The sequence below is a fragment of the Rhinolophus hipposideros genome (assembly GCF_964194185.1).
Source record: "Rhinolophus hipposideros genome assembly, chromosome: 5".
In the NCBI taxonomy this organism is placed as follows: domain Eukaryota; kingdom Metazoa; phylum Chordata; class Mammalia; order Chiroptera; family Rhinolophidae; genus Rhinolophus; species Rhinolophus hipposideros.
In genome coordinates, this window is record NC_138051.1 from 60,428,703 (window position 1) to 60,442,006 (window position 13,304).

The following is a 13,304-nucleotide window of genomic DNA, read 5'->3' on the forward strand; positions in this document are numbered from 1 at the left end:
GATGGAAGATTTGTTCTTAACTGTAGTTAGCAAACTCAGCATACAATTTTTTTTCTTTTCTTACTAAGTCAAGAACTTTTACCTTTTCACTTAAAGGAAGCACTTTACATTTTCTCTTTGTGTATCCAAATTGCCAGCATCACTACTCTTGTGCTTTATTAAGTAAAATAAGGGATACTTGAACACAAGCACTACAATATCAGACACTCGAATTGATAATTGAGACAGCTAATAAGTGACTAACAGGCAGATACAGTATACAGTGTGGATATACTGGATAAAGTGATGATTCACGTCCCAGGTGGAATGGAGCAAGACAGTGTGAGATTTCATCACGTTACTCAGAATAGTTTGCAATTTAAAACTTATGAATTTCTGGAATTTTCCACTTAATAGTTTCAGACCATGGTTGACTACAGGTAACTAAAACCACTGAGTGTGAAACCGTGGATAAGAGTAGATTACTGCATCATTGCTAAAAATCCTTCAGTGCTTACAGGACAAGGTTAACAACTTGGCTTAGATTTCAAGACCATCTTACCACCTCATTCCATATAGTTAATCTCATCTACAACACCTTGCATTACAATGTCTTCATTCCTTGTAAGTTGATTGTCTTACCGATTTCCTCTGGGTACCATTCTCATTTCTGCCTTTTTGCCTTTGTTCATACTATTTCCCATAACCTTGGATACCTACAATCACCATTCTGCCTAAGTCCTACATCCTTTAGAGATAATCTCAGATTTTATCTCTTTCAAGATGCCTTCCCTAATTACTCCACCATTATCTTAGCTATTCCTTAAATTTCATAGGGATGTATTTTTCTAAGCCACTTAAACACAAGTAGAATAATGCATAACTATTTCATGTATCCTTTTCCCCTAACAAAATCATAGTATCGTGGTGGCAAAGACGATATTCTATGTTATTTCTCTACTCACCATACTTATAAGCACAGGACTGAGAACAGAAAATGCTTAGAAATAAACACTTAAAGAACATATATGGCTAATCATTATGTTGTATACCTGAAACTAGTATAATGTATGTTAAGTGCAACTGAAAAATTTAAAAAATTATAAAAATAAATGCGGTTATGACGACTAAAAAAAAAAAAAAGACTACATATGACTGAGCATCTAAGATTATCTTCTGCCCCTATATAGCAATCTCATGTTGTACCTTATGTCAAGGGGCTTGAGTGTGCATTATTAGTACAACTGCATCATAGCTAGTAGAAAAAAATTAACTGTTTATTGCTGATAGGTAATCTTATTTTCTTATATAACTAATGACATATTAAAAGTGTTGGCTGAGAGACATATAAAACTGCATTTGTTTGTGGCAATTATTCTGGAAAATAATATACTCAGTTCCAAAGTTCCAATTTATTGGTTAATAGTAATCAAGGAACCGTAACATTTACAGAGAAAAATTTTTTTACATCATATTTAATTAATAAGATATGCCAGTTTTCCCATGGAAAGGGATAGTAATACTTTGGTTTTCACTTGGACGGTAAAGAAGGCTAATCAAAGAAGCTTTCAATTTTTAATGTTCAGTGGTAAAAAAACAACACAGATTTAGGAAGTCAGATAGATATGAGTTTGAATCCTGTCCTGCCACTTTATATGACCTATCTCAAACTACTTTACCCTGCTAAGTTTCATTTCCTTCTTACATAAAGTAGAAACAGTAATTGTGTTGTGAGCATGAGATTAAAAAAATAAAGCATTTAGGCACACAGTAAGTACCTAACAACTGGCAGCTGCTATTATCAAATACATTTTTAGAAATTACTGAAATTATTTTTTTAGATAAAGTAACGAATGCTGATTCATTCTGTGGGAGAAGAGCTTCAACTTCCATACAAGGTATGATCAAACAATACGGTGAATGGTTAAATAGAAAAAATTTATTACAGTAAAAGACACATTGCCATTAATCCCCCCTCAAAATACTCCCCCTCGCGTCAAACACACTTATGTCATTGTTCTTGCCACTTTCTGAAGCAGTTCTGGAAGTCCTCTTTTATGAATGTCTTCAGTTGCCCTGTCATGGCTGCCTCGATGTCCTGAATCATTTTGACTTTGGGGAACAGCCAGAAGTCGCACTGTTCCAGATCTGGTGAATAAGGTGGATGATGATACACTGTAATGTTTTTATTTGACAGAAATTGCCGTACCAGAAGTGATGTGTGACATAGAGGGTTGGCATGATGGAGGATGATGTTCTGCACACTTTAAAACACACGTTCTCTCAATCATAGCTCATACCCGACTGACTACACTGAACAAGTTGAAACTTGTCACATACTGTTAGTAAGGTTCGACGCACAACTTCCCGTATTGAAGATCCCTGCCTTTCCATTGGATGGCACTCAGCAGCAGCATTCACCGTATTTTGTGATCACAACAGAAAGGCTCCGTGTCACACATCATCTCTGGTATGACAATTTCTGTCAAATAAAAACATTACGGTGTGTCCTCATCCACTTTATTCACCTGACCTGGCACCATACAACTTCTGGCTCTTTTCCAACGTCAAAATGACCATGAAAGGTAACTGTTTTGATTCAATTCAGGACATCGAGGCAGCCATGACAGCGCCACTAAAGACACTCATGAAAGAGGATTTCCAGAACTGCTTCAGAAAATGGCAAGAATGATGGGATAAGTGTGTTTGAAGCGAGGGGGAGTATTTTGAGGGGAATTAATGGGAATGTGTCTTTTACTGTAATAAATTTTTTTATTTAAACATTCACCTTATTTTTCTATCATACTTTGTAAATATTATAAGTTGTAAAAAAGCCCCAAATTACTAGGTGATCACAATGAGACATGAAGGAAAAAGGGGGGGAGTTGACAGTAGACAAACTCATATGCACTTTTATAATTTTTACTTAATAAGTATCCTGGATTGTAAGCATAATATATCACATGATAAGAGATATGTCATACAAATAACACATTATATTTTAATAATTAAAATACTTCAGGGTATTCAAAAGTAGCTTCACATAAAAAACTTTGGAAGTTTAACTTAACTGCTATGAGGTTAACAATAATACCTATACCTGAATTAAGAGGCAAGAACTTTTGTGCTAACTAAATATTGAAAATTGAATGGCACGTAAAAAAATATAATATTCAAGCCAAACCTAAGTTGTACTGGTTGGACATATTCCTTGCGAAACCTTTTAAGGTCTGCACTGATTGGCTGCTCGCCTTTCTCTACTGCCAATTTATCTGCTTCAGTAGGTTCTGGCTCTGGAATTTCAAATCTAAGAAGAAAAGCAAAATAAGAGAAAATTTTCATTGTTCACACATAAGCAAAAAAGATTTCAAATACAGCAGGAAAAACATTTTAACTAAGCAACTTTCTTTCCTACTAGTTATGTGAAATTACAATTACTGATAAACTTCCCTTAAAGCATTATGTACCATAAAAACCTGCCCTTTGGATATACAATTTTGGATATGCCCTTTGGATAAACCAATATATAAGGTTTTATATTATTAACGTTTATCAAAAAAGTTTAATAACCAGCACTTATCAACATAAAAAAGGTCAATGGAAAAGATCCAAGAAAAGAATCTTTAAGGAGTTTAACCTCTTTAAAGAACATAACAGAGATAGCTTATCTAACAATCTATCCTTAACATTAAAAAATAAATAAATCTAGACATAAATTTCCTTAAATAAATGAATATAAATGCAAAGAGAAAGCCCAAACTGAATTTTAAACAATATTTTAAAACATACTTAAGTGGATAACAGAAAAATAAAGTTGAAAAAACACACAAAACTTTACCCAACCATAGGAAATATAGCTAAAATATAACATGTGCTTTCCTTATTTTGGACATGGAAATACAACTGAGCAAATCTTCACAGCTCATTACACTGACTCAGTCTGCTAAACTTAGTTTCATACAACATACTGATAGGGGTCAAGATAAAATTCTGGTATTAAGTTTTAAAATGTGAAACAAAAATTATTTTGGAGTCCAGACACTATATTTTAACCTATATAAAGCACAAAAGTGCCATTAATATACTCAGTAAAAGAGAAAAATTCAATCTAAAACTTACTTTTTAAGATTAATGATAATAAAGAAACTGTTCCTTTTTTAGGTCTAATAACAATGTGATTGTAAGAAGAGTACCTACTTATCTTTTAGAAATACAAATGAAAATATTTACAGGTCAAATACATTGTCTAGGATTTACTTCAAAATACAGTTGTCCCTTGGTATCCATAGGGGATTGGTTCCAGGACCCCAATGGATACCAAAATCTACCGATGCAGGAGTCCCTTAGTCAGTCCTCTATATCCTTGGATATGGCTACGAATAAGGATAAGAAATCCTCGGATAAAGAAGGCCAACGTAATCTTGGGGTTAGGATTTGGAAGTTGGTAGGGAAACAGATGACACGAGTTGATAATTACTGAATTTGAATGACTGATAAATGGGGTTATTATATTTTTCTATTTACTCTTGTATGTGTTTTGAAATTTTCCATTAATAAAAAGTTTGTTTTAAAAGTGAAAAGTAAAACAGTCTCTTTTAAGGAAGTACTGTTTTATTGTACAGAAAATATTTCATTAAGATACATAGTTTTTTTAATCCTCTAAAACTAGGTCTTCCTGATTACTACTATAAATATTGCTAAGATCTGAAAAGACCTCTGTTATAAACAGGGATTTCATTAAGCACGTTGTTTCAAGAGAACAGAAATACTGCTAATTTAATGCCCAATAAATTACGTTCAAAAACTACTTGAATACATACTAGGTACCCAGTACTCTACAAGTTAAAAATAGGTAACTTTTTACAAAGTGTTAAGTGAAATAAATATTTTTCTTACCGTTCAATCAGTAAGCTTAGCAATTCCTGTGGTTTACAAAATGAACGATATGTAGTAAGAAAAGTACGAACAAAATTGGGATCTGAAAAGGTAGAGCATAAAACAGGTTGCATGTTCAATTTATTCAGCATATTTTGGAGGCCTTACTTCCTTTTTCGCTTTATTCTGGCTCTTCCCACTGTGGCTCTTCCTGCCAACCATGATATTTCTTGAGAAATGAGGATTGTTTTCAAATTCAAGATTCACGAATACACAATTTTTACGAATATTTAATAATTAATGAAGTTAACAATATTGTATTTTAGAGATATTTAATTAGTTATTTACTCCTTTTGATTTTGCAGTATTCTTTTTATATTTTAGAAACAATCCATTATATACAGGCCTCAAGCATTTTTGAACATTCTTGAAAAGCTTTTAGATCCTTGGCCCTAGATAATCACTTGTAATGAGTTTCACATACCTGCATACATATGATACGTTAACCTTTCAATTAATTTCACCACAGTTCCTCCTTTAATGATGGGGATTCCACTTCTACTTTGCAAGCTGTCTTCAAAAACAATGTTTTCCTCAGAGTCTTTTACCACAAAACGATATACTTCAGGACTTGGTAATCTCAGTGGTTGCTCATTTTCTTCTTTCAATAATACTGAATCTAGCATTCGATCTAGAGTACTACGATAATGAAGAGAAATAAGTGCTGCCATCCAATTATTTTTCTCTTCAGCAGACTTAGCAGCAAATATTATGCTGTTTTCATCTTTGGATACTAATTCAAAAGCATGTTTGTACTCACAAGTATCTTCTTTATCAAATATTTGTATTTTTCTCATGACAAATTTTTCTTTTAATCTGTATTCGGCACTACTGTAACCTGGAAGGCGAGACTGGCTATGGTTGGGTTTGCAGCTAATCATTAAACCATCAAAGAGAAAAATATGCCGTTCATGTTTAGCACCAATTCTTGTCAACGGACCTTCCATAATAAATTCATTACAACATTGTCCAATATCTTTGCCTTCCCATCCATCTATGTTTTTCTGAATTTCATTCATTTTTTTAATAGCCAGGTGCTTGCTTCTCAATTGGCGATTATAAAAAGGGCAAACAGAATCCCTAAAAAAAATACCAAGACAATTTTAGCTTTTTCAATGGCTAGGTAACCCTAATTGCTTTAAGTATAAACTACCTCAAATCAAGTGACAAAAATATTAAATAACCAAACACTAGATTTTGCACACAGCATTTACTTTACTTTCTTCTAATAACTTTACCACTAAATGATACATGTTTCAATTTCATTATTGTGAAAGAGAAGCTAGAGACTCTATATCTCATTCCTTTTACCACAAGAATTAAAATTATAAATAATCCTACATTTTTACATAAATTATACAAAGTATTATTAAATATATCTTTTTAAATTTTATTACATACATCTTAATAATATGAAAATGCCAACTTTAAAAGACTAAAAGACAAAAAAAAAGTAAAACAAAAGTATAACTTTTAAAAATGCACTATCATTGTAAGTAACACTTCTTGAGAAAACCAGGCATCAGATGTAAATAAAGTACTATGCAGAAGCATTCATATTTTCAATGGTTTGGAATTACCCAGGTCGGCGTCGAGGTGAATACTGCTTGTAAATTCGGTCCATACTACCTTGGAGATTCATGAGAGCAGTAATAGCTTGATTCAAACATTCTTTGTCTTCTTCTTCTTCACTACATGCTTTCAATTGCTAAGAAAAACCAAAAAGAAAAATTAAACCTGCATTGTTCAATTCTTTCCCTTTCTCGTAATTAGAGGAACATAAATGAATATTATAAATTCTAGCTGAATTTTAAATATACTTAATAAAAACAGATATAATTTCATATAGTTATGCATACTTCCTGAGCCCTTAGACAAACCCTCTTTCTACATATGTATTAGGTTGGTGCAAAAGTAATTGCAGTTTTTGCAATTATTTTTAACCCTTTAAACCACAATTACTTTTGCACCAACCTATAAATACAGTACAGATATAAAGTCCTATTACCATGGCAATCAGAAAAAGAAGCAAGTGTGATAACCATTTGGACATTTTCCAGATATATAAAAACACTTCAAAATATGAAGCTTAAAAGTGACTTTTATTTATTAATTATGAATAGAGAAAATAAGATAAACATGCAAATTATTTCATATTTTCTAATAATTAAATTCTTGCTTTAGAGATTTCTAAAAGCTTGAATTTCTGTTATACAATATAATCAAGTTGTTAACTTTAGCACTTCAATCCATCAAAACTTTTCTGAAAACAGCACCTCACAAAGGATTCAACTGATATTTTTCACCACATAAAATTCAACCAGTCTAGCAAATATCAAGAAACCATGAAAGTTAATATTGTACTTTATTAATCCTTAGAAATAAGATTTATAAACTGCATTATTAATCTTAACTTTGGCTTTATTTATCCAAAAATCTCTCTTGTATCTCACTCTCAAAAGGGAAGAAAGTTTACATTATAATATATAATTCAGATTGGATGATGCTCCAATGTTTTAATTTGTTTGACAGAAGTTTCAAGGTGGAGCATTATATAGATATATAGAGAGATTACAGGTATATATTTATGTAAGAATATAGAAAAATTATAATCACTTCTTTCAAACAAATTTTAAAAATTCAACTATATTTCATGATCTTAAACTACTGTTTCCCTGAAAATAAGACCTACCCCGACAACCAGCTCTAATGCGTCTTTTGGAGCAAAAATTAATATAAGACCCGGTATTTATTATAATATAGTATAGTATATAAGACCGGGTCTTACAGTAAAATAAGACCGGGTGTTATATTAATTTTTGCTCCAAAAGACGCATTAGAGCTGGTTGTCGGGCTAGGTCTTATTTTCAGGGAAACATGATATCTTACAAGAAATTTTGTGACAAATTTTCTTTATATTCCAAGAACAACAAGAAAACCATTCAGCAATGGCTCCCCTTCCTCCTCAAGGAACTGAATGGACATTGTTTGAGTACTAGGTCCATTACCTCTCATTTCTATGTTCTAGAAATTATTCTCTATATGGAGCACAGAGCCATCTGATATTTTTCAAGATACTTTCAATCAAATCAAAAGATTTGCAATATAGATAATTTAAGTGACTATCACTAGAAAACCTGAATCTCAAAATTTAGAAATGAAAAATTGAAAGGATGAAGGAAAAAAATACAAAATGCTGGAAGTTTAAAAAAGGATCAGTAGTTGATCATTCATTCTGACTTCTAAAGGTGAAAATCACTACCAAATCACTTATTATACTGTTTCAAAGATTTTTTTCACTACACTTGATCTTAGCCAAAAGGCCGAGAAGCGATGCGATAAAAAGATTTCTTATACAAAGATTCTTCTCAGCTCCACTCTATTTCCTTAGTAAATATGGGTATTCTTGATATAAAATACTTAATTACAGGTTTTTTGTTCTTACTGCTTTTATTGATTCAAATTTCCAAATTATAAGTAATAATGATATTCTAGCCAAATGAGAACTGTTTTTCAATTTAGGTGTATGAGGATACTAAATTCTATCTAGTCAGTCTTCAGGATGCTCAAACTCCTCTGTATAAATGGCCATGTCATTTCTAAATATCCTTGTAATAATTACAGGCCATCTTTATTTAAAGAAATAAAACTTCAAGCTATTTAAAGCATAGGATTTTCTGGTGATATCGGTATATAAAACAATGGCTCTGTTTGGTATAACCTTAGTCCAATAATTTGCTAAATATTTGTTGAATTTTCAGAAGAATAAACATCAGATTAATGAATATCCAAGCTAATTCCCTACAGACATTTAGAAAGAATATATTCTAAGCATTTTACACTGATATAGAAATTACCACACTGAACTACTTGCAAATTACTCATGCTCTTTCACATCCCTATGGCTTTCTACTGCTCCTTATCCACCTGGTGAATTTAGCCCCTGTGATACAATTGAAATGCCGCCTCCCTATGAAGCTCTTCCCTTTCCCTGACCTCTTAAATTTTCCTTTTGAAATAATATCAAATGTATAGAAAAGTTGTAAAAATAATACAAATAATTCCTGGTACTCTGAGTCACCAATTTTTAACATTGCATCCTTTTGTGTGTAAGTGTATGTGCACCATTTTCCCCTCTGAACTATCTAAGAGTAGTCTGTAATACTATCCTTTCAGTTCCTTGCTGAGGAAGAGAAACCATTGCTGAATGGTTCTGAGATTGTTTTTGGAATATGAGGAAAACTCAAATGTATCATCAATTACTCTCAAACAGTATCATTTCTTTACTCCTTTAATATTTCAGCAGTAAGTCTTAGAACAAAGATATTCTTTCACACTATAGTGATCAACTTCTGGATATTTAACATTGGTAAAGTTCTATGATCTAATTTACAGTGCATATCCAATTTTGTCAATATCCTAATCATGTCCTTTAGGGCAATTTCCCTTCCAATACAGTATCCAGTGTTGCACTTAGGGGACATGTTTCTATTGTCTCTTTTAATCTGAATAGTTCCTCACCATTTGTCTTTCATAATAATACACACACATCAGAATAGGATAAACCCCCATCTAGCTAATGCCCCTATGAATTTTTCTAACTTCCCTAGACAGAGTTAGTTGCTCCTGCTTCAGTGATCCCATATTACTACTTATACTAGGCACTTACATTGCAATTATTTGCTATTCAACCTCTTCACTAAACCATGAACTCTTTAAATACGGGGATATGTTTTATTCATTTTTAGTATAGTACCTGCAAATGGTAGGCTCACAATAAGGTAATTAGAATGAGTGGCTACTATACAAACACTTACAATTTTGTTAATTGTTTAGACAAATAACAACGAACATTTATTGAACTCTTATTCTGTGCATCTTATTCTTATTCTGAACTCTTCTTCTTTTATGCATTCGCTTAATCTTTGTTACAACTCTGTAAGACAGGTACTATAATTACACATATTACAGACAAAGAAACTGAGGCACAGAGAGGTTGAATAATCCACCCAAGATGAGTGGGAAAGTTTGTATTCAAACCTCTGACTCCAGGGTCCATACTTTTTCCCACACTACTACACTGCCTGTCTACAATGACACCAGGTACAATTATGCAAAGTACTGGTTTATGCCTAAGTCTGGTGACCATGAGTTGAAAGGGATCCCATGTTAAAAATAAACTGGATAATTACACAGTTTAAGAAATATAAAGTGTGCTTTAGAAAAGAGGTAAAAGAGAATAAATACCCTTGCAATATGTAAACTAAATAATAAAGTGGAAGTGATCTCTCATTAATGTGTAGTATCTTATGAAATTGACTAAAGAATATATTCTGTACTTACTAGATAATCATTATTGTCATTAGCTGTCTATAAGTGTGCCCTGTCCAAGATTTTACACTTCATGTAAGTTTTGTCTTAAGACTTCACTGAAATACTGAAATACTTACCATGCTTCTTTTGAATTCCTATAAAATGCTATTATGTACACTACATGAGCCTAAAGCAAGGGAAATTTTAATAAATTATGAACTTGTCTGCAATTCATTATACTGGGAGTTCAGTTTAGATGTGAAATAATGTATATCATCACTTCTATTTTGGCAACAAACTTCTCTCTAGAGTTTCATAAAAATAGAATTTTTGTAATTTGGTGGGAAATTCAACTCATTAAAACCTACCGCTTCCTATTAAGCTTTAACGTAATTTAAGATAAAGTTCTCTTGAGAGGAGAATTTTTATTCTTTCCATTACTAAATTTACAGGGAATGACCACAGAGTTAGAGAGTAAAAGAATGTTTCTTGGCTTTGAATAAAACAATTCTGAAGTGAAAGACTAGGTATGTTCTTAATAACAGAAGGATAAACATATATTTTTTTCTTAGACTATAAGAAGTATATTATAAAGTTAGTATAAATAATGAGTTTTTTCTTTCTCCCCTTACATAAGGACTGAAATGTATGTTAAGAAAGAAATCTAAAATTTATGAGGAAAAAAACAGAAAATGAAAGCAGTTAGTGATTAACCCCAAAAGGATTTAAATTTGAAAAAAGAAATATATTACCTATAAAATGGACTTTATAGTACTGCTATGAATAAGAATAATCCAACAAGGTACTGTAAAATAATTTCAAGTAAACTATATATGATAGCCTATCATTTCCTAATATAGTTGTTTCTCTATCTGCTTATCATAAATTCTGATTCTGGGAAGTGAAACTCAAATAATATCATAAATGCTATGTCCACAAATAAATCTGCCTTTGGTATATAGTTGAAGCACATACTTCAATAAAATTAAAACTGCTCCAGAATTTTGTTTTCTATTTCCAAAGGAATGTGACAGCCTTAAGTGACACTGGTCCAGCTTTCTCTCTTATGGTTCTCACCCCAAAGTGAGCATAACATGAAATTTCTTTTGGATGAGTACTTGAAAGCAAACAATATCACCAATTAATTGCCCAAAAAGGCAATCTACAGAAGGGGAGAAATATTTGCAAATGATATATTTGATAAGGTATTAACAACAAAAATATAAACAACCCAAATAAAAAATGGGCAAAGGACTTGAATTGACATTTCTCCAAAGAAGATATACAAATAACAACAAGAACATGAAAAGATGTTCACCATCACTAATTATTAGGGAAATGAAAATCCAAACCACAATGAGATACTACCTCACATCCATTTGATAGCTACTATCAAAAACAGAAATAACAAGTGTTGGCAAGGATGTGGAGAAACTGGCACCGTTGTACACTGTTGGTGGGGACGTAAAATGGTGTAGCTGCTATGAAACACAGTATAGTGTCTCCTCAAAACATTAACTATAGAATTACCGTATGATCCAGTAATTTCATTTCTGGGTATATATCCAAATGAACTGACAACAGAGTGTCAAGGAGATATTTGCACACCCACATTCATAGTAGCATTATTTATAATAGCAAAAAAAGTAGAAGCAACCCAAGTGTCCAGTGACACTGGTACTTAACACAACTGAACTGTACACTTAAAATGGTTAAGATGGCAAGTTTCATATTATATATTTTTATCACAGCTAAAAATAAATAAAATGCTTTTAAAAACCAACAGTATCACAATCAGAACAGATATAAAGTCATTTTTCATCTACCCGTGTGCTAAGCCATACATTTAGAATTAACACTTATTACAGTGTTTTCAAACTGCATGTCCATTAGATCACAATCTTTTTTTAAAAAAGAAATGGAATATAACAGTATACTGAATGAAATACTAAAAAGCAACATTTCATGGAACTGTGTGTGTGTGTGTGTGTGTGTGTGTGTACAGTCATGATGCTAAATGTATTTCCTACTATGGATCATTCCCACTATATAACATACAGGGTGATTCCCATAGGAAAATAAATGCTATAAAGTGGGCCACTTTCTAGAATATCTAGGCCCTTCAAATCCCACTAATTGAGTCATATGTTTACCAAGAATCAGTAATGTATGTTTCCAAATATGTTTATGCCAGTAGTGCTTATGCTCTAATTATGTAATTTAATTACACATAAGTTAAAGAAATAAAAGTATAAAAAAGATATTAATATGAAAACTCAATCAAATAATTTTAAAGACAAGTCCCTTTAAAAAGGTATAGGGAAGATAACTGTAAAAGATTTGGAAAAATTATAAAAACCTAGGTTTCTGCCTCAGATTGCTTTACAAACACCTTTAAGTTCATATACCATCTAAAAGAAATGGAAAATATAAATCATAGAAGATAATTTTTGTGACTTAAGCCAGAAAGACTCATAAAGAAAAGGTTTTACCCTCAGTCAACAGATTAGCATATAAATACATGTAAGTGTTCATTTGTGGAGGTTTTGTGTGTATGTTTATTAAAATGAAATGTAAGATTTCTTTTTATGATTCTTTGCTTTATTTTAATTAATTGAACAACTACTAATCCAAATCACAATGGCTAAAAGCACTTAAGAGTACAGTGATTAACTGGTGGCAAAAGTAACTCTGGCCTCAGGATGAGTCAGGCCGTCATAGTTAATGTCCTGATCTGAAACGCAGACCTTGGGGATTTAAAAAACAAATCATCCAGAGAGGGGTAAACATAATCTTCAATTATAGTCAAACTGGGATTTTTAAATGTTGGCAAACATTCGAAGACAACTATAAGATTAATGATAGGACTTCCAACTAGACAGGAACATTATCTAAAAAAATTTAGGAATCCAAATATTCAAGGGGCTGCCAATGGATTATTCATATGAAATCTACAATTCTTCTTATAAATTCTTTATGGATCCATTAGTCTCTATGGAGATATACACAATCAAGTTGCTCATCTATTTGTGCACAAAAGCTAGTGACCTCCAGCATTATACATTATGTGTAATATG

At 31.9% G+C, this 13,304-nt stretch overlaps 1 protein-coding gene across 2 annotated transcripts in view; it reads right to left on the bottom strand.

Moving 5' to 3' along the window:
- Positions 1 to 13,304, bottom strand: part of SOS2 (SOS Ras/Rho guanine nucleotide exchange factor 2) — an 82,953-nt gene that overhangs the window by 27,801 nt on the left and 41,848 nt on the right. For both annotated transcript variants that reach the window (XM_081050451.1, XM_081050452.1), the window contains 4 exons: positions 6,495 to 6,622; positions 5,339 to 5,994; positions 4,876 to 4,957; positions 3,164 to 3,286 (listed from right to left, as the gene is read on the bottom strand). In XM_081050451.1, coding sequence (XP_080906577.1) covers positions 3,164 to 3,286; positions 4,876 to 4,957; positions 5,339 to 5,994; positions 6,495 to 6,622 — 989 coding nt within the window. The remainder of the gene's footprint in view (positions 1 to 3,163; positions 3,287 to 4,875; positions 4,958 to 5,338; positions 5,995 to 6,494; positions 6,623 to 13,304) is intronic.